Source organism: Gorilla gorilla, chromosome 13 (genome assembly GCF_029281585.2).
Source record: "Gorilla gorilla gorilla isolate KB3781 chromosome 13, NHGRI_mGorGor1-v2.1_pri, whole genome shotgun sequence".
Lineage (NCBI taxonomy): Eukaryota > Metazoa > Chordata > Mammalia > Primates > Hominidae > Gorilla > Gorilla gorilla.
The window spans coordinates 107018640-107041603 of NC_073237.2; the positions used below are offsets into that span (position 1 = coordinate 107018640).

At 36.2% G+C, this 22964-nt stretch overlaps 1 protein-coding gene across 2 annotated transcripts in view; it reads left to right on the top strand.

Moving 5' to 3' along the window:
• MUSK (muscle associated receptor tyrosine kinase) overlaps positions 1 to 21234 on the top strand; it is a 131689-nt gene extending 110455 nt beyond the window's left edge. For both annotated transcript variants that reach the window (XM_019033160.4, XM_063696989.1), the window contains exons 11-14: positions 5681 to 5882; positions 6394 to 6585; positions 8560 to 8708; positions 14980 to 21234. In XM_019033160.4, the coding sequence (XP_018888705.2) occupies positions 5681 to 5882; positions 6394 to 6585; positions 8560 to 8708; positions 14980 to 15662 (1226 nt within the window). In that variant the 3' untranslated portion in view covers positions 15663 to 21234. The remainder of the gene's footprint in view (positions 1 to 5680; positions 5883 to 6393; positions 6586 to 8559; positions 8709 to 14979) is intronic.
• The last annotated feature ends 1730 nt before the right edge of the window (positions 21235 to 22964 follow it).

The window sequence follows — 22964 nt, forward strand, 5'->3', positions numbered from 1 at the left end:
GTAATATTAAAGTTACAAGTTCTTAGAAAATTGGAGTTTAAAGTAACTTTAACAGTTATTTAATCTAAAGTCTCCCACAATGAAAGAATCTTTTCTAGAGCATCTCTGACAGAAACATTCCATTTTCCCTCCTGAATTTATTTCTCAATTCGTTTGTAGAACACATTAATTATTTCAACAATTTAGTTATGTAGAACTAAATTCTGGTTCTCTAGAACTGTCAACAACTGATCTTCACTCTATTTCTTTGATTTATTTATAATCTGTATGATAGTCCTTAAAATATTTGGAGACAGGCACTCAATCTCTCTGTAGTCTTCTCTTCTTCACATTAAATATCTCCAATTTTTCACTTTTTCTTTTGCAACTGACTTCCAAAATCCTCACCTCCATGTTTACTTTTTACTGGCTGCACACAAGCTTGAGAATATCCAGAACTGAACACAAAGCACAGAACATGATCTGATCAGAATTGCAATGCAACCATATTTTCTGTGATAAGGCCTTGTTCTTTTATGAGTATAGATTAAACTCATGCTAGCTGTCTAATAATTTCATGACATTAATAGCCCTTCTATACACATATGGGTTTACTGATTTCCTTGATTTTCTAATAAATTTTCTACTAAACCAATCCAATTCATAATTATTTTTATTACATTCTTCTAGCATTTATAATAATTTGTACTTTACATGTTTAGTTACTATGTTCTATGAGGCATAGTGATCCAAGACACTTTTCTTTTTATATGAAGCTCTTCACCAATGTAAAATGTCACTCTTGTCTTGTTTTAGTGCTTTTAGCTTTAAATTTCTAGTATTAATAATGGTAATTTTTTCCTTGTATTTATGTTAACCTAGAACCTCTTTGTTCCTCTTTTATTTTTCTTTTCTTATAAACAACATATACCTGGGTTTACTCCAATCAGATAGCCATTTTCTATTAACAGGAGGATTTAGCCTGTTCATATTTTATATCACAACTGATATACTCTATTTTATCCCTACTATCTTAACTGTATATTTTCTATTCGCTTTACATTTTTGCTTCTTCTTTTTCCTTTTCTTTACTTGTTGCTGGTTATGTTTTCTCCACTGCTAAGTGAAAGTCAGACACCAATTCTTTCTACACATTGCAGTGCTCTATTTATTCTTCATTTCTGCCCACCCCATGGGACTTTCAGAATCTCCAGGAGATCCTCAGACTGCTTGGATCTTCTTCCTTACCTCCCCTGGTACTCTTAGGTTTCTCTTTGCAGAGTGATTCTCAATATTGAGTCTTACCTAGCGAATTAGCCAAGACTCCACCCATCACAGCCCATTTACATGTATCTTGAAGTCATTTTCTGATTCAACTGTTATTAAGAGTCTCCTCATGTATTTCCTTAGAAGGGAAAGTGTCTTGGGAGACAGAATCCCTGAAGCCTTGTATGTTATCAAATTGTTTTCTTTTATTTGGGTAGTTGAAAAGTGTATTAACTGGGTATGGAACTCCTGAGTGACATTTCTTTGGGTGGTTTATAGATGTGATTTCACTCTTTTCTAGCTTCTAGTGTTGGAAGCAGGTAGTCTGGTGTGAATTTATTTTTTTCCTGTAAATAATTTATTCTTTCTATCTAGGCAGAAACTTTTTGATTTTTCCCTTTATCTGTGATATCTGTATGATAAAAATTCTGTTTAATCATGTGCTATTGAACATCTCTTTCCAACTCCATGATAGGGCTTCATGTTGGGAGCTTGAGATAAGCTATGATGGGAATCTTTATCCCGTTGAAATCAGGATGGTAGACAGACCTTTCTAATGCAAAAAGTTGATCATGCTATTCCACCTCGTAAAACACTCCTATAAGACCCTCCATTTGCTGCAGGGCATATAGTCCAAATTACTTAAATTGGTATACAAGGACTTTTATCACTAAACCTGATATCTGCAGCTTTACCTATAGATACTCCCCAACTCCAACAATGAAACTTCTAGGTGCACTTTTAGAAAGGCATCACATCTGCTTAGTTCAGATCTTGGTATATGCTATTACTTCTTCATAGAATACTATCTCTCTACCCTGACTCCATTCTACTCTCTTAATTCCCCCATCCCACACACACGTTTGTGTGTGTGTGTGTGTGTTTTGTTTTGTTTTTTTTTTTTTGAGACAGAGTCTCACTCTGTCGCCCAGACTGGAGTGCAGTGGCACAATCTTGGTTCACTGCAAGCTCCGCCTCCCAGGTTCATGCCATCCTCTTGCTTCAGCCTCCCGAGTAGCTGGGACTACAGGTGCCCACCACCATGCCCAGCTAATTTTTTGTATTTTTAGTAGAGATGGGGTTTCACCGTGTTAGCCGGGATGGTTTCGATCTCCTGACCTCGTGATTCACCCGCCTTGGCCTCCCAAAGTGCTGGGATTACAGGCGTGAACTACTGCTCCCGGCCCACACCTTTTCCTTAGTCTGTTCAGGTTGCTATAACAAAATGCCACAGACTGGGTGGCTTATACCACAGAAATTTATTTCTCACAGTTCTGGAGTCCAAGAAGTCCAAGATCAAGGTGCCAGCAGATTTGGTATCTGGTGAGGACCCATTACTCATAGACATAGCTGTCTTCTCCCTGTGTCCTCACATGGCAGAACGGGCGAGGGAGCTTTCTTGGACCTCTTTTATAAGGGCATTAATTCCATTCATCAGGACTCTACCCTTATTCATTTCAACACATGAGTTTGGGGGAGAGACACAAAGACTCAGATCATCATAACCTTCAATTGGTTACTGGCTACTCACCATTTATGTTTAACTTACAGTTACTCACTCTAGAAAACCTTCTCAGTATGTCTAAACCTGAGTTAGTGCCAGCCCTGAACGAGACTCACAAGCATTGTGTTCTTACTACTCCTATAATGCCTCCTATATTTTGTTTTATTTCTCCATTTATTCACTTGTGTCTCATGACAAGCAAAGACTTGTCATGTTCACCACAGTGTTCTGGATACCTAACAATCACTACTGATTTAGTGAATGCATTTACATATGGATGAATGAGTGTATAAACTCCCGTAGTGTTCAGAGGAAAAGAATCAAGACAGCAAATCGGTGAGAGAAAAGATAAAAAGGAAAAAGAATGACGATTCAAAGTGATCCTTTAGACCCAAAGAGATCATTGATGTAGTTCAAGGGAAGATCAGATCAAATCAGAAGCAGTCCTCAAAGAATAACAAAACAAAACTATCTTGAAGGAAAGAAACATTTAAATGCATAAAGCAAAATTATTGTTCCAAATATGTCATTTCTTGCATTTAAAAAAAAACTCACTAAATCGTCATAGATTTTTCTTTTAACATGACAGTAAATTCTACTTTCTGATTCTTTTTAGAAAAACTAACCTTATATTTACCAGTGAAATTTACACTACCAACTTTACTAATTACATTATATTCCCTCACATGTTATATATGGTGTGAGATGCTCTGTAAGCTCCAAATACAAAAATAGTTATTTCTCCCTATCTTTTAATAATTGTTCCAACTTTATTATTAGCAGAAAGCAAAGCTCGTCAATTTAAGCCACCCCCTACTACCACCACCCACCCATCTTAGATCAAGAAAACTTGGGATGACTCAGTCCAAAGAGAATCAGACTAGCTTTCAAGTGAGTCAGAGAGGAACCTGGTCAGTCTGTTGAGTCCACCACTCCTGTGGTGCCGGATGAGGCGTGCTGTCGCTGATCTTGCACAGATGTTTTATTGCTGTGCTGATGTTCTTCCAGTTCCAGGTGACTGCCTGAGTCACAGTGGTGACCAGGCCTGGCATCCGCAGGCTTCAAAATCACTTGCTTAGCCATTGGTACTCAGGGCATAATCACTGGGTCCACTTCATGTATGACTAAGAAGTCATACATGAGCGTCTCTTGTAACCTCCAATTTTGCAAGTGTCCTATTTCAAATGCTTTAGGCATCTACTGCCATAAAGGTTTTATTTTGACTTTGTAATATGTTATATTAATATGTCCCCTTATATTAAATCATTATTCTCTGACTATGATGTAGTCAGTTGCTAATATTTCATTTAGGATCTTCTAAACTTAGGTTGCATAATCTATGTATGCTCTTTTCTTCTGTGCTAACATTGCCAGGTTGTGATATTAGTATTATAATAATTTCTAAAATAATTTGAAAGACTTTTCTCTTACTGGAACATATTATAAATATGGAAATTTTATCTCTTTCAAGACTAAAAGAATGTCTTTTATAATGTGATGACTTAAAAATCTAGTTTCCTGCCTATGGTAATATTTATATTTTCTAATGCTTCAAATTTGGTGATTAATATGTTCCTATCATTTTCCTTAAGGTGTGAAATATATAATTACATATTATTTTAATTAACTTTGAAACTGTTATAACTTTTTTATCATTTCTAATTTTCTGTTTGTACCTTTTCTCTTTAATTAAAATTCCATTGATTAGACTACTATATGAATATTTATAAAACCAACTATTGATCTTTTAATTTTATCATTTGTGTTATGTGTATTCTAACTTATTAATTTCTGCTTGTGTATGGCTGTTATTTTATTACCTATTATCTTTTGTTTTCTGTAGTTATTGTTTCTTACCCAAAGTCTTGGGTTAAATGTTCAGTTCATTTACTTTCATTCTTTTTTATCTAGTGGAAGGAGATAACACTATGACTTTATCTTTGAGCGCAACTTTGGCTAAATAAAATACACACTATTAAGAGGCTTGTGTCTAATCTATAACTATAGTTACTCTCTAGTTTTTGATCAAAAAGTCATTGATTTTTTTCTTTTTAAAAATGTCCCATTGGATATTATTTAATCTATCATTAATTGCACTTTGGCCATTAAGTAGATATGCATAATTTCTGCTTTTAAAATTTATTGAGATTAATCCACAAATATTTGAAAGGAAGGTTTATTCTCTATTTTTGGGTACAAAGGTCATTCTTAGCTATTAAAACATTGTTGCTGATTATTTTAAAATACTCTGTCTCCCTGTTTTTGTCTTTACTCAATCTGTTAAGAGGATTTAAAATGTGATTAATAAGGTTCTTTTAATACATATACAATGGACTTTGTACTCTACAAATAGTGGTAAGAGTATGGCATCTTTTGGTTTCCAACAGTAATGCTGATTTTACTTTATACATATCACATCGGCCTTTTAAATTGAAGTTTGACAGGAGTTCAGTTTTTAGATGAATCAACTTCTCATTTGTGTCCTAATATTTTCATTTTTCATCTTCTTTCATGATTTTTCTTCTGTTTGTAAACTGACAGTAAATGTATATAAAAGCTCAGCTCTAGACAATCCTGATGTCAAGTGTAATTATGTGAAAATATTTTATTTGATAATTTCCATGATTTATGTCAGGTCATAGATAATATGATTCAGTATAAATGGCACCAGCCCAAGATCTACATTTATCTCAGAAAAAAAAAAAAAAAAACCTATTTCCTCTCTCTGAGTCTCATCTTTAAAATTCTATTATTCTATAAGCTGGATTTACTTACAACTAGACCTTACTGAACTTTATAAATATATAACCAGGGAGAACCTGATACATAAATGTATTCTTATCATGAAATTTATTTTACTGATTGCTTAAATACAAAAAATTGCTTCTTAAAGGTTTGAGAATGAATGAAATAATTATTCTTTACTTACAGCATTCCCACCAATGACATCCTCAAAGCCAAGTGTGGACATTCCAAATTTGCCTTCCTCCTCCTCTTCTTCCTTCTCTGTCTCACCTACATACTCCATGACTGTAATAATCTCCATCATGTCCAGCTTTGCAATATTTGTGCTTCTTACCATAACTACTCTCTATTGCTGCCGAAGAAGAAAACAATGGAAAAATAAGAAAAGGTGAGATTCTAGTTTCAGCTAACCACGTGTAGTAATATTTTAAAGCCTTGTGTTTTATGGAGTTGGTATGACGTGAGGAATATATATGACACTGCAACTCTCTAAATATATCCGTAGCCCTGCTTTAAAATTAAGCACCCCCATCATGATCTTTACAAATGTCAATGACTTTTTGGCATAGGATCAAATCAAATGCCCTAGGGTTACTGTTTCACAAAAGGTAAAATCTAAACAATAATTTGGAGGAAAATGGCTATTCCTGCTCCTTGTCTTCTCTCTCAGGCCTGTTGCCATTGCTGGCTTGGAGAGCTAAACATTTCTGAGAAAATGTGCCTTTTGACTCTAGACCAAACAAAATATTTTATTGCTCTCAAAACGAAGGATCTTTGGCTGCCTTAGTATAACTTGTTTTCATTACTCTTAAATGCCATATTTCTTAGAATCTAAGTCTAAGTACAAAGATCTAACCTGCTTCTGAGCTCATTCCTGATCTTGCCTGTCTTGCCTGCAGAGAATCAGCAGCAGTAACCCTCACCACACTGCCTTCTGAGCTCTTACTAGACAGACTTCATCCCAACCCCATGTACCAGAGGATGCCGCTCCTTCTGAACCCCAAATTGCTCAGCCTGGAGTATCCAAGGAATAACATTGAATATGTGAGAGACATCGGAGAGGGAGCGTTTGGAAGGGTGTTTCAAGCAAGGTAAAGTTACCTATGGAAAAAAAATCTCCATTGAAATATGTTATGTCTGAAAAGCTACCAAACTATTAGCTTGGTATATATATAATATTAGCTTTATATATATATACACACGCATATATATCAAGCTAATGATATAGTACATATATATGTACACTGTGTGTGTGTGTATATATATATACACACACACATATACATATATACACACAGTGTAATATACAGTATTATATAGTATTAATACAATATTATATATGTATTATATGGTATTAATATACTATATAAAATAGTTTTTATCAAGTTAGTTAATTCTGGCCAGGTGCGGTGGCTCGTGCCTGTAATCCCAGCACTTTGGGAGGCTGAGGCGGGAGGATCACCTTAGTCAGGAGTTCAAGACCAGCCTGGCCAACATGGCGAAACCCCGTCTCTACTAAAAATACAAAATTGAGCCAGGCATGGTGGTGCACAACTGTAGTCCTAGCTACTCGGGAGTCTGAGGCAGAAGAATTGCTTGAAGCCGGAAGGCAGAGGTTGCAGTGAGCCAAGATCGTGCCACCGCACTCCAGCCTGGGTGACAGAGCAAGACTCTGTCTCAAAAAAAAAAAAAAAATAAAGAAAAACCAGTTAATTCTTTACATCATTAACCTTATTTGTATTGCATAATACACTTCAAATCTTAATTTCCCCTCTTTGCTGGAAAACAGTAGCCTATATGGAGATAATATATTTTATTGCATTTAAAATAGGTAATTTATTGGAGATGTAAATGTATCTTCACTTCTACGATTTTTAAATTATAAGAAATTAGTAATATAGTTCAATAATATTCCCTTTTCAGGAAAGAATTTACCATATATTTTTAATCATAATTTCTTACATTGTTTTAAATAACTCCTTACATTATAATATAATGTGTAGATATTAAGTAGATGTTCATGAAATGACAAACAGAAAAGGAATAAAAAGGCAAAAATTTATAAAAAATGAGCTCAAGAAAGGAGTATGTATTAGGGCCAATATTAGCCTATGTATCACCTTTGTGCGAATTGGAATAAAATACCCTTTCTGCTGCATGGATGTGGCTCCACAGACACACAGCTGAGCCAGAGAATATGAATTTGGTTTTAATCTCCAACTGGCACTTTGGCCTGGTGCTCTTGGGCAAGACACAACTTAATCTCCACCCATGGTGGCCCTGGCGTAGAGGTTACATGAATAGTGAAAATCTCACACAAACATGTCTTGGAAACCAAAATTTGCAAGGCACCACTTTAGGCTCAATGGAGGGTACAAAGATGAGTAAGCCATAGTTCCCACGTCATGGAATTCAGATTCTGGACAAAGATTAAAATGTCAGGATGTGGCCGGGCGCAATGGCTCACACCTGTAATCCCCGCAGTTTGGGAGGCCGAGGTGGTCATATCACAAGGTCAGGAGATTGAGACCATCCTGGCTAACACAGTGAAACCCTGTCTCTACTAAAAATACAAAAAATTAGCCAGGCGTGGTGGCGGGTGCCTGTAGACCCAGCTACTCAGGAGGCTGAGGCAGGAGAATGGTGTGAACCCAGTATGTGGAGCTTGCAGTGAGCCTAGATCATGCCACTGCACTCCAGCCTGGATGACAGTGAGACTCTGTCTCAAAAAAAAAAAAAAAAAAAAAAAAAAAAAAAAGGTTAGGATGGTAATGATAATCCTATTGGGGGTGTATACTTCAGAATTCCTATAATTTGTAAATAATGCATCTTTCAAACTTCATTGTTTGAAATTGTTGAAAATAACACCAATGATTTTTATTAGTTGACATCAAGGAGTTTTAAGTATGTTGTCTCTCTTTGATTCTGTGGCTCTGGGAAAGGCTGCATGAGACTTAACCAGCCTTTTACACAGGGGAGGTGGGAGGATATGTATAAATGTGGGTAGGTATAAAGATATGATGTCCATGATCTTTGGTTTCTTTTTCAATAAATGTATCTCTCAGGGCACCAGGCTTACTTCCCTATGAACCTTTCACTATGGTGGCAGTAAAGATGCTCAAAGAAGAAGCCTCAGCAGATATGCAAGCGGACTTTCAGAGGGAGGCAGCCCTCATGGCAGAATTTGACAACCCTAACATTGTGAAGCTATTAGGTATGAAAATACAAGTGAGGATATGTATTTCATCAGAAAACAGAGGCTTTCCAAGTTTTTCTCCCCTTGTTCATGCTTTTTCCTTTTCTCCTTGATCAGTGAGACATTTCAGTTCCTTTTCAAATTTAGCTTCTTCACCTTGGTCTATCCCAACCCTATAGGACATTCATGGCTTAATGGATTATCCCTCTTTAAATTCATCACTTCAATTTGTCTCTGTCTTTGCTGCCTCCTTACTATTTATAAAAATGTTTAAAATGTCCCCATTGTAAAAAATTAATACTGCTTCTCCATCACAAAATTTATCAATACTGAAAAGTCTATATATTTTACTTATTTTGTTTCTCCTCTTTCTTCCCTAACTAGAATGTCATGAGCAGCGATTTGTATCTTTTCTGTTCATTGTTGAGTTCCAGTTTATTCCCAGATTCATAAATTCAACACGAATTTTACAACTATTTAGTTTGTATTAATTACACAGCAATTAATAAAACTTTTCAAAAATCTGTGCTCTCGGCTGGGAGCAGTGGCTCATGCCTATAATCTCAGCACTTTAGGAGGCCGAGGCAGGCAGATCACTTGAGGTCAGGAGTTTGACACCAGCCTGGCGAACAAGGTGAAATCCCATCTCTACTAAAAATAGAAAAATTAGCTGGGTGTGGTGGTGTGGGCCTGTAATCCCAGCTACTCGGGAGGCTGAGGCATGAGAATTGCTTACACCGGGGGGGGGGCAGAGGTTGCAGTAAGCCAAGATCGCACCACTGCACCACAGCCTGTGTGACAGAGTGAGATTCCATCTTTAGAAAAGGAAGAAAAAAAAATCTGTGTTCTCATAGAGCATACATTCACTCTATATGAGGAGACAGATAATAAAAAAAAACACAAAAATATGGGATGCTGGATATTAAGTTCTACAGACTTTTTAAAATGTTAAAGCAGAGAAGTTGGAATGTGAGCTACAAAGTTTGAAGACTTCAGTGAAAATATTACATTTATATAAAGACCTGGCAGAGGCAAGGGAATAACAGTGTGGATATCTTGGGAAAGAACATTCCAAAAAGAATGAGAAGCATTTGCAAAGGTACTGTGGCAAGAGCAGATGTGGCATGCTTGAGGAATAGCAAGGAGATGAATGTGGCTGAAGCAGAGTGAAAGATGGGGAGAGTTATCAAAGATGAGATCAGAGAGGTAATGGGGGAGGTAGGCAGGTCCTGTCAGGCCTTATTTAAAACACTGGCTTTTAATCTAAGTTGGGAAACAAATGGAGAGTTTCAGCCAAGACATGACATGACACAACTCACATTTTTTCAGATCTTCTCTGGCTGCTTTCTTGAGCACTGCATGAAGGGAAACAATGAAATCAGGAAGAGAGTAAACAGGTATTGCAATGATGCAGCAAGAGAAGATGATGGCATGGACCAGGTGGTGGTAGTGAAGATCGTGAGAAGTGATTCTCTTCCATGTGTAATTTGAAAGTAGAGCCAAATAATTTGCTGACAGACCAAATATGAGATGTGCAAAAAAGGGAAAAGTCAAAGATAGTATCGAAGTATTTGGCTGTGCAGATGAGTGAATGGAGGTGCCATTGGCTGAGTTGAGGAATACTCAGAAGGAACAGGTTGCTTTAGTGGAGGGAGTGGGAATTCATTTAAAGATGTGGTTTTTGTCCGGGCACCGTGGCTCACGCCTGTAATTTCAACACTTTGTGAGGCCGAGGCGAGCGGATCACCTGAGGTCAGGAATTCGAGACTAGCCTGGCCAACATGGTGAAACCCCATCTCTACTAAAAATACAAAAATTAGCCAGGCGTGGTGGCACACGCTTGTAATCCCAGCTGCTTGAGAGGCTGAAGCGGAGAATTGCTTGAACCTGGGAGGCGGAGGTTGCAGTGAGCCAAGATTGTGCCATTGCACTCCAGCATGTGTGACAGAGTGAGACTCCATCTGAAAAAAAAAAAAAAGACGTGTTTTTTGGCGATGCTTATTCAACATCCACATGATCCACATGAAGTTAAGGAGGCACGTGGATATGGAGGCCTAGAGTTCCAAAAGGATGATCTGGTTAGACATGAATCCAAGGCTACTGCAGTACACAGAGTATTTAAAGCCATGAGGTTGGGCAAGACACCTGAGTATGGAGAAAGCAAGCCAGAACAGAGAAGAGGTCCAAGGACCAAGGCCTGGAGCATTCCAGTATTTAGTGTGAGAAAGAGGAGATGAACAAGAAAAACAAACTAAAAGCGAGCAACCAATGAAATAGAAGTAAATCAAGAGAGTGTGGTGTCCTGGATGTCAAATGAAGTATTTTAAATAGGTGAAAGTGAGCATGTCATATGCATTAAGTCTAGTGAGAGAAGGACTATAAAGTGACCTTGAATTTGTAAACATGGATGTTCACTGGTAACCCCGAGAAGAGAGGTTTCTTAGGAATGCTGGGGGCAAGAGGAAATGTAAGTGAGCTCAAAAGAAGAGGAAGAGAAAATTTGGAGAAAAAGTATAAACGACTTGTTTTGCTATAAAGGTGAACCAAGGAACATGGATAGAGCTGAAGGGGGCAGAAAGAAGCATGCTTCCTTTCTTGTGGAAGTAATAGCACATTTGTAAATTAATGAGAATGATCCAGTAAAGAGAAAAATTGATGACAGGGTTGGCAAATAGTGGAAGTAACATCTTTGAACAGTGAGAGGGAATGGAATCTTGGCACTGTTGGATGGATTGGCCTTTGTTAAGAGAATGCTCAGATCAACCATAGTAATAAGAGAGAATTGGCTGGAGATTGTAGCCAGTCTCTTCTGATTGATTTAGTTTTCTCTGTGAGGTAGGAATCAAGATCTCATCTGAGACTGAGGAATGGGAGAAGAGTTGAAGATTTGAGGAAAGAGAAGAAATAAATTGTCATCTAAGAAAATCCATTTTTACATAAAATATAAAATGGACTAGAGAAACATAGTATGATTGGCAAGAACATTAAAAGCTTACTTGAAATTAGAGATTACACATTTAACATGAGACTGGTCAGCATGGTTGTGTATTCATCCAAATGCCACCAGATGGGCATAGACTCATTAAGAGGAGTTAAATTTCACCAGAATTAGCATTTTGCCACACAAGTAAGTTGAAGTCAAATTGAGGCAAATAAGAGAGGTGTATGCAAAGGAGTGATTATTATGATTGATCAAGGAACTTAAGCTGTTTAAGGAAGGAAGACAAAACGTGAAGAAAGTAGGGATCATTAAAAGGGGGTAGGATCAATAGATTAAAAGTTTCAGTGGGGTCAAAGGATTTTTAGAGTTAGGGCAGTCGAGGCAGTGAACTAGGGTGAAAAAGGGAGGAAGTGATGAACAACAAGTAGAGTAACTGAAAATGAGATTATGGGAGGTATACAAATGTATGGAATGACAAAGTCAGGGGTATGACAATGTGAGTGATTAGCTGAAGTTGGGCAGAGGTCTAAGGAAAGGAAGTAAAGTAATTTAGTGGTCAGGATATCGGAAGGAATCTAGATAAATATTAAAAGCAAGAATTTCTATAGTAGTATCTCGAATAGTTTCTGGCACACTGTAGGCACTCTATAAATATTTGTTCAATAAATGAATAAACGATATTCAGTACATAACAATTCATCTTGAAAACACTTCTTCCATTTCCTCAACTCCTAAACATTCATTTATTCATTCTTCATCACACAAAAATCTGAATCTGGCTTCTGCCCCCTACCCTCCTTATTTACTTTCTCAAATAGTATACATTTATTCATTAAACAAACATATATACATGCATATTTTCAAGATTATCAAGCAATTCCTGTTTCAGCTTTTCTTAAAATGTTGACTCTGTATTCATATACAGTTTATAACATCCTGAATTCCTGAAATTGATTCAAACAGAAACTATGTACAGTTTTCCAATTTAACCACAATAGCATGCTTATACATCACTACTTGGAGTTTTCTCTCATTTTTATTGTCCAACAAGAACTGAAACTTATGTTGCCGTTTGTTAAATGCTATATCTAAATTCCATTTCAATATCCAATGAACACAGGTTCTATTTTTTATCAAGTATACATAAGCAGTAATCATTCATGCAAGTGATTCCACTACTCTCATAGTTTCTTGTAAGTTAATCCCAGTGAAATAAGATGACAACAGTGGAAGAAAGGGGAATTGGGAAAATCCATAAAATTCACTTCTATCAATAAAAGAAATCTACTTTGTTTTATATATTTGATACATCAGTCACTTATTGAACATGTTCGTATCTTAAAAATTGTTTCCCTTTTATTGAAATCCTAGTGGATAATGGTTTCGTAGTCATAAATTGGGAAAAATGGTATAACTAAAGAAATATGCAGAATTTTAGAATGGGAGTAGGCATTAAATATTGTAGACTCTTATGGAATATTCTGGCAGTGGAGCAAACAGTAGAACAATCAGGTGAGATTATTCATTGAAGATGTCATGCTAAAGTTTAAAGACATGGCTTGGGCTAGGCATGAGGTTTTCTTATGCCCATCCATCTACGCATCCATCCTTAAATCTATCCATGCATCCACCTATCCATTAATTCATCCATCCACCCATCAACATATATTGAAAACCCATAGTGAGCCGTGTGTAGTATTAGACCGGAGGTTACAAGGATGAATAAAATACAGTCTTCCTCTCAATAATTATTCTATTTTGAAGTCCCAGCTAAGAGTTGGGTTCGAGTAATTACAATATAGAAAACATTTTGAGGTCTTAAATAAATGTATATACATATATAATTGTAAATTATATCTATACACATGTATATATAATTGTTCATAATTATCACAAAGTAGAAATCTTTTATATAGTATTTTCTTTCTCAGAGTGGAAAATTTCATTAAATCAACTTAGTTCAAAACTTTTTTTATTTCTCAGAGAAATATTTTGTCATTTTTTTCCAGTATAAGAAATTATTTTTAAATCAACTCAACCAGCATAACAATGGTAAAGCCAGTTGATGAGATAGGTAAGTCCCTTGTTAACTAAAGATTATCCAAAAAGGATCCCACAGAAGAAACTTCTAAGTATTATTCAGTTGGTATTTCTTTATTTTTTCCCTTTAGTTTACAGAAATGTGCTAATTGAGGTCCTTGGAATTAAAAATTAATGCCAAAATAAATAAGCCAAGATAGCAGTATTCCTCATTTCTCCTCTTTTTCAAACAGATACTTTTAACTTTTGCCTGAAAAAACCCAATAGATCTAATAATCTATTTTTAAGATGATGTGAAATTATGCCCATCTTATCTAATATTCCAAGTTCTCCAGTTTCCCTCTCAAATGTATCAAGACTTTAAGATTTGAAAATGATCTTCTGGCTTTAAATCTAAGACTTTATTTATATTAACTTTTTTGGTAGCATGAACATTGTAAAACCTAAATTTCAAAATGTTTTACTGCAGCAACTTAAATACTTCATCTAAGACACTTGAATTGTATTTGTTATTGTTTCCAAACTTGATACATCTTTCTTATTAACATCCTTCATAGAAGTAAACAGAAACAGACAGCAATTACATTACATACTCAGAGCAAGCATCCATTCATAAATTAACTCACCAAACATTATGAGGCATCTGCTCTGCCAGACACGTGGTAGGTGTGGGGAATTTTTAAAGAAGAATAAGGTTCAATCTCTCCTTTCAAAGTGCTAAAACGTTGGGGAGAAACCTCAAATAGTCAAATGATTATAAAATAGGATGGTAGGTTCTCTGTGAAAGGATGATAGTAGGAAAATCTAACAGTTACTGTAAGGATCAGGAGCTGAGGCACCCTAGGGAGAGTGATAAACTGAATCTTAAGGGCAAAGAAGAGATGTTTAGGCAGAGAAATAGGGTCAGGGTTCAACCATGGTGTTGTCAACAAAAAACCAGGGCCTCCAGATTTCAGAGAGAAGAGCCACTCCAGAGAACTGATACACCATGTACTTACATGCACCATGTACTTGATGCACCATGTACGATGTACTTATGACAAGTGCCCAGGACAACAGTGCTGTGCTGGAAGTCCTCAAAAACTTTAGCCAAGGGACAGAAACCCCACTACCCAGAGTGCATTTCCTAGCTGAGACTCCTTTTGTGTTGTGATTCAAAGGATACAAATATTAAAAAACAAACATACGACAACAACAACAAAAAACAGGGCTTCATATGTTCTGACATGGTCGTTTGCTTTTGGAGTGCTCTTTCCATTGTTTCATTGTAGAAACCGAGACTAACAGAGGATGGTCTTTTGGTTCCAGGTGTGTGTGCTGTCGGGAAGCCAATGTGCCTGCTCTTTGAATACATGGCCTATGGTGACCTCAATGAGTTCCTCCGCAGCATGTCCCCTCACACCGTGTGCAGCCTCAGTCACAGTGACTTGTCTATGAGGGCTCAGGTCTCCAGCCCTGGGCCCCCACCCCTCTCCTGTGCTGAGCAGCTTTGCATTGCCAGGCAGGTGGCAGCTGGCATGGCTTACCTCTCAGAACGTAAGTTTGTTCACCGAGATTTAGCCACCAGGAACTGCCTGGTGGGCGAGAACATGGTGGTGAAAATTGCCGACTTTGGCCTCTCCAGGAACATCTACTCAGCAGACTACTACAAAGCTAATGAAAACGACGCTATCCCTATCCGTTGGATGCCACCAGAGTCCATTTTTTATAACCGCTACACTACAGAGTCTGATGTGTGGGCCTATGGCGTGGTCCTCTGGGAGATCTTCTCCTATGGCCTGCAGCCCTACTATGGGATGGCCCATGAGGAGGTCATTTACTACGTGCGAGATGGCAACATCCTCTCCTGCCCTGAGAACTGCCCCGTGGAGCTGTACAATCTCATGCGTCTATGTTGGAGCAAGCTGCCTGCAGACAGACCCAGTTTCACCAGTATTCACCGAATTCTGGAACGCATGTGTGAGAGGGCAGAGGGAACTGTGAGTGTCTAAGGTTGAAGACGTTCAAATAAAATGCTGCAGTTTCCTCTCGGACTCTGTGAGCCAGGGGAATCCTACACCAGAGGCCCAACAAGACCCACATAGGAAAGAGTAAGAGTAGACATGAGTAGCGTGTTGTTTGCTTCCCAGGGAGAGCAAAGACAGTGCAAAACCCATGTGGTAGACAGACCCGTTGAAAGCCAGTGATTGGAAACACAGGCTAGGAAATGTGTCAGATAATGGAGACAACTATTCTTCTTCATGAAGGTTTGTAATACACACTGCACAGGGAAGAATGTCATCCTGTTCAGTTTCCAAAGTAGCTGGTCACAGAGTAAAGCTCTGCTGTATTAAATTTTAATATGAAATGGGATTCAGAGCTTCATTTTTTAATTAAGTTAATTCCTGTCCATTGTGAAAGTAGCTTAATAGTCATGTAAGACACTTAGGTGAAGTACGGAAAACTAAAAAGAAGGAAAAGCCACTCATTCTGTCTCCCCCCAAAGACAAGTCTTAGTGTTTTATTAAATCTTTCTTGCATTTAATGCATAATTTTATATTTGTTTGTATTCTGCAGAGTTGTGGTTATATTTTATTGATATAGGGTTTCTAAGGAATGAAACAGCAAATCAGCAAGGCTGTATCTCTGAGTTCCCTTTTCTGTCCTGTGCCCCTCCTTTTTTCCTTCCTGTGCATTTGTCATGAATTAAATCTGCTTATTTTATTCCTCCAGTTTTCTTGAAACAAGTTTTTGTATCTTACTGATTTACTTTTTCCTTTAAAAACTGTATTGGTATCTTTTCCATTGCTTTAATCTTTATTTCTTCTTCTTTCCAGGACTTCTGTCCTTTTTTAGTTATTAAGCTATTTTTTTTCTTTTATTTCATTCATGTAATAAACACTCTGGCAGAAATAATAACATTTTAAATAACATTGTAGATTGATATGTATATGCCTTTTGCGAAGTATTACTATTTTTTTCTGCATTTGCCTTTGAAGCCACACATTTCAACATTCTCACCTATTAATATTATTACTAGAGTCTATTTAAATCTCTTAAACCATAATTTATAATATGAGATTTCACAAGATACACTTGTGGCTCTGAGTTATTTCAAAACTGATATTTCTATGCATTCTGACATTTTATTCCTTTTAGAAACAAATTCAGTTGGCTGTAGAATTAATATCGTTCTGCTTAACAACTTTGTGCATGACATATTAACTGATTTTGTTGTATTTCATGATTTAAAAAAAAAAAGCAGCAGCTCTGGAACTCAGATTCCTGGGGGTTCAGATTTTTTCTCAGTGGATCCTCACACAATACATCTTTATCTAAGTCCATACATGATCTGAGTTTATTTCTGATATAGCATGAACCCAAATTCTCCTGAAAACAAACAGGGAAGAGAAAATAACAGTCTACTCTATACCAGCTTATCTTAATTCAGACTAATTGGTAGTTAGGGCATTGGAGGAATGGTGTGAATTCTTGAAAGTAGATTTTCGCTGTCTGCTGGAAAACTCTGCCTGAAATCCCCAAATCTGCCTCATGTAACAGCTTGACATCTTTGGTGGGAAACCTGCCATTTCTTATTCATAGTGTCTCCAGGCAACCAAGACAAAAATGTAGAAATTTTCCTAGACTTTGCCCTCTCTTTCATCATCAGTTTTCTATTAGTTTCACTTCCTAAAATCCTCCTGCTGACATCCTCTTCCCTTCAACCCAAGAGCCAATGACTCAACCTCTACCGTTGCCCACCCTGTCTATTATCTGGCCTTCCTCTCATTTCAGGCCTGAACAGATTCTATAGGATAGAACGACAGTAAGGCGGTCCTTAGTCACAGTTCTGGTTCATAAATAGCGAGGTCAGCATTTAGGACTGAGACCTAAAGAAGTGCTTCAGATAAAAATCATGATTCTAAGTCCAAAATTGATACTGTAATACAAAGGACTGAATAAAGAATAAAGTTGCAGCGTGTGTCTAAAACAGAAAGTCAAGATGCCAACAAAGCAGAAAAGTTGGAGAGGGCCACCAGCAAGTCTAGAAGTTGAGCATAGATATCCATGGCTTATTTTAGATGGTTCACGTATGCTCTGCAAAATTCAAAGACAGCTTTGGGCTTTCTCCGCTGATAAAGTTTTGTTGTAAAAGACAGACATAGAAGTCAGGCTGACGGAAAATAGAGTAACAGTAATCATAAAAATTATAATATCAGCTAGCATTTATTGAAATCTTACCATGTGTATTCTGAGGCCTTTAAATATATGAACTTAAACCTCACAACATCCCTGTAATGTTGGTACTATCATTATATACATTTTAGTTTTGCTTTGTTTTGTTTTGTTTTTGAGACGGAGTCTCGCTCTGTCGCCCAGGCTGGAGTGCAGTGGCACGATCTTGGCTCACTGCAAGCTCAGCCTCCAACAGTCACAGAGAGATTGTGCAACTGGCCCGAGCGCACACAGCAACAGAGCCTACTTTTTGACCAAAAAAGGCCAAATTCTCAACCACTATACTGTGGAGCCTCTGTACATTATAGAAGCAATAACTGAACCTCAGTAACTCTGTGGAAGTGATTTGTAATTTGCATGTCGTTTCAAGCACACTCTATATCTATATTTTATTCTATTAACTTTCTAAGTCTTTTTAATGAATAGCAAAAAAAGTATATTTCAGCATTATCAATTTAAGTTAATCATAACATTTAATAGGTAGCATGTTTATTTTTTCATGAGTTCTAATTACATTTTCAAGTTAAGATCACTGACTTATTCCCTAAGTGCTTGATCTAATGTTCTGAATCACAGGAGTATAGATGCATTATTCACCAATATTGTTTACTTTTTTAAATAAGATTTTTTTCATGGTAGAATCATCATATACATTCAAAAAGGTAGACAAAAGAGAGACACTCACAGTGTCACTGTTACCAAGTGCCAGGACAGATATCAGTAAGGCACCAGCAGTCATTTTTAGTGATCAAATACCAAACATGGTAAGATACCAGAGTATTTTTCGCATGACACCCAAAAACATATTCTCTGCTATCGTGGTGGAGCAGAAAAAGAACACTTTCTTTTCATTTTACAGTATATTACGAACCTGTTCCACGTCATTAAATATTCTTCTAAAAACCCAATTTTGGAATAATATTCTATTTTATTCATATACTGTAATTTAGCTAATCAATCTTGTATTTTTGAACATTTAGGTTTTTTCCAATTTTTATCATTATAAAAAATGCTGCAATTAACATCCTTATTTGTTCATGTCCACATTTCTTTTTATGAAAATTCAGAGAAAGGAAATGTCTGGACCAAATGGCATGTACAATATTAACACTTCTGTTATGTGGTTTCATATTCTGCAGAAATATTACTGCAACTTCTACATTGTACAAGAGATCTCATAGCCCTAAACATTTGCTTTCATAGATAATTTTCTGTTTTTTAGAAATTTTTTGTCTCTTTGGTTATAGAAAAAGAGAATCTCTTTTTAATTTTATTTTTTAAATTACTAGTCAGGTTGAATTTTTCTTGTTCCTAGGTCATTAACAGTTTTTATTTTGGCAATTGTCTACAGCCCATTTTTCTACTGTGTTCATTTTCTAATCGAATTATGGGATTTATCTTGTAAAAAGCCTATTAAGCCTTTTTCATACTTTACACAAGAGATCACATCTACTTACTTTACCTTAAAATAACATTTACTTATTTTCTTATAAAAGCAATATATTATGTTTGAAAAGGAAAACAATATGCAATAATATACAATAATATATATAATCATAATAGACAATAATAAAAATGAAAAAACACCAACCAGTGGTAATTAACATTAACATCATAATATTCTTCCAGCCTTTTTCAGATAGATAGGTAGGTAAGTAGGTTGGTAGGTAAATAGATAGATAGATGATACATAGATAGATAGAGAGATAGATAGATAATTTAAACAAAAATAAGATCATACTGCTACATTACTTCAAGCCTTGCTTTTATCACTTAATATATCTTAAACATCTTCTACATGAACAAGTATTCATGTGCAACATTAATTTTGACAGTTGAATAGTATTATACAGATTTATCGTAATTGACATAACTATTATTCTACTGTTAGACATTTGGTTTATTTCTATTTTTCCATTATAAAATGTAATGTTTTGATCATCCTGTTGCTAAATTTTGTAAGCATTTATCTTAAGTGATTTCTTTAGCTATAACTCCTAGAAGTGAAATTTCTAGATTAAAGGATAAATGCACTTTTAATACTTTTTAAATATATTAAAAAATTACCTTCCTGAATTATTTTATTAACATGTACCTCTCCTAGTCAGATAAGACAGCCCATTTATTTCAGTCTCACCAATACTGAGTATAGCATTTTAATCATTGCCAATATAATAGCTAATAGCTTAAAGTTATTTCATAGCTTATATTTACACTTCTTTAAATACTAATAAAATTGAACATTGTTTAATGTTTTGAGGATACTTGATCGGTGATTTGCCTTCTACTATTATTTTTCTACTAGGTATATCTTTTTCTTGTTGCTTTGTAAGAGCACTTTATATATTAAGGAGTTAAATTTTGTGATATATGTTTCAACTACTTTTATCATGTTAAAAATATAGACTTCTATTTGTCTTTTATTGTAGGTTTTATCAATCAGAAAAGAATGTTGACTTTTCCGTCCGTTCAGATGATTGTGGCTTTTTTCCCTAATTGATTTGTTAATATGTACAATTGTATGAATTTATTTCCTAATGTAGCAATATCCTTGTCTTCTAGGAATAAACTTTTTGGGCGAATCACATCAATCTTCTACTTAACTACCAAATTAATTTACATATATTTGCATCAATATTAATAAGTTCATAAAATTAAAAGTTTATCATTTTCTTCTCTGTTAGAGTTTTGTATTGGCATTAGCATTTGTATTAGCATTGTATTAGGAAAAACTCAGGAGTTTTTCTCTATAATCTTGGTTAGTTTATTTTTAAATAATTGTTATTTATGAAAGTAATACATAAAAATGTTGTTTAAAAAAACTCACAAGAGGGTAAAAATTAAAAAAATAATAAAAGTTCCCTTCTTCCTTTTCATCTCTGTCCCAGCCTAAGTGCTAACCACTTCACCCATTTATAGTGTTAGTTCTTCTGGTGATTACCAGTGCAATTCTAACAAATAGGTTTGCATTTCTCTTTCTGAATTGATCAATTTTTTAAAAATATGCAGCACTCTGACTCAAACTCCCTTTCTTTTTCCTGAGATATGTTAACTTCTAATGTTATATTGTTTATCACAACTTTCACAAGTATTTCTAAATAAAGGTTACCTACTGATTCTGGATTATGCTACATAACATTAGAGCTTCCAAATTTCCCTCCATCACTTCTCCCTGCTCTCTACTCTCACAATCAGTCAACTATACACCTATTTCTACGCTGTCAACTATATGTTCATTTCTATGAATCTGTAATATTTGCATTTTGTTCTGGAACAAATTAAGATTTAGGTGCTTTGACTAGATTGATTCTAAACATCAAAAAACAAAAATAAAATATCTGCAATTATGTGATCATGTATTTATGCATTGCCAAATAATGGTATTCCATTATTTTAATTTGATAAGATAAATTTAATATACATTAATTCTTATTTCCTCTATTTTATGGGAGAAATATTTTTAAAAATCACAAAACTTTTACATTTGCTTCTCTTCCTGATATTTATTTTTCCTTTTTCTTCTGCCTCTCTTCTTTCGTGCCCTTTTTTCCAAAAATTATTTTGATGATTTTTTTAATTCACCACACATAATTACAAATGAAGAGTTGCTCTGGTTAGTATTGGTAGCAGAAGTGGGGTCCCTTTGCTGTTTTGTTGGTATATTCACCCAGCGTGACCTCTTTTCCGTGGGATGGCTACCTCTGGGCTCTGATTATGTGGCTCATAGGGAAGTATAGGCAGCCTGAGTCAGAATCCCCACAGTTCCAAAGTGATGGAAGACTGTACTCTGAGATACAATATTTTGACGTATTTCACTCCCAGGGAGAGCTACTTGCTATTCCTTCACTGCTTCCATTACCCAAAAGGGTATGATATTCTCCCCATTTTCTGTATTGCCTCACACCTAGGACCCTTCAAACCCACACCAATGACCTCTCAGGCAAATTGATCTATTCAGATAGCAGTTTACAGGGATAGACATGAGGCCTCTTGGCCCACCTGCTCTATACACAATCTTCTAGTCGACCATCCTGATTGACAACCCACAGTCCACCCCTGTCTCTGTATTTGCTGACTCAGAGCATGGAAACTTTATACATGTGAAATCACATCTCCCCTCCCCTCACGCTTGGCTTGTGTGTATTGCAAAAGCTGCAATTTAGTTTTTCCTGCACCTTGTCTTATCCATGGATAAGAACACTAAGATACTTTCCGCTTTTTGAATATTTGTCAAAGTGATGGCACTTGGATTGGTTTCAGCATGTACATAGATTGATTCTTATTCATATACATTTACTGTCATATTGGGGAAATCTTGAGGGGAAAAGAAAAGGCTCTTACTACCATGTTCATCAAGAGTCCTCTCTGGAATAGTTGAAATAGTTTAGGAGTTATCGGTTCACTCCTTCTTTGTCTTGCTTGCCTCCAGATTTCTTTCTTCCTTCTTTTCCTGTTTCTTAATGTTGGAACAGCCCACACCTCAATCCTTGGATGACATCTCCCTTTTATCTGTATTCATCCCTAGTGATCTCTTCTGGTTGCAAGGCTATAAATGCCATCTGTATGCTGAGATTTTTTTATTTTTAGTTCAAACCTCTCTCCCCAACTTTACACTCACATTTCTGACTGTATGTTATAGATGATAGCTTTAGATTCTCCTCCTCAGGACTAGGCTTTCTGCTTGATCTAGGAGCAAAGCTGAAAACTGCTATGGAGCTTGGTGTTGCCTTGATACCAAGGAGGAGTCTCAGAGCCTCTCCAATGCAAATACACACTTGCAGTGTCCTAGTGCTGCTGACTTACGTACTCATTCTAAAGAGGGTAGATTGTATCCATTTTAATAGCTCTCAATACCATTGCCCATTCCCATTACAGCTGGCAGAAATTCCCCAGCTGCAAATGGGTTGCATTTATCTGTTACCCATTCCTGATTTGCAGCACGATTGACTGTTTCCTTTTCTGCATGGTCTATGTGTCACTCCATGAGAATCCGGGAGAGGAGAACTCGATATGGTGCTCATTCCATCATTTTAACCAAAGTGTTCTTTACTGTGAAGAGGTATCCCTGTTAGAGTGGA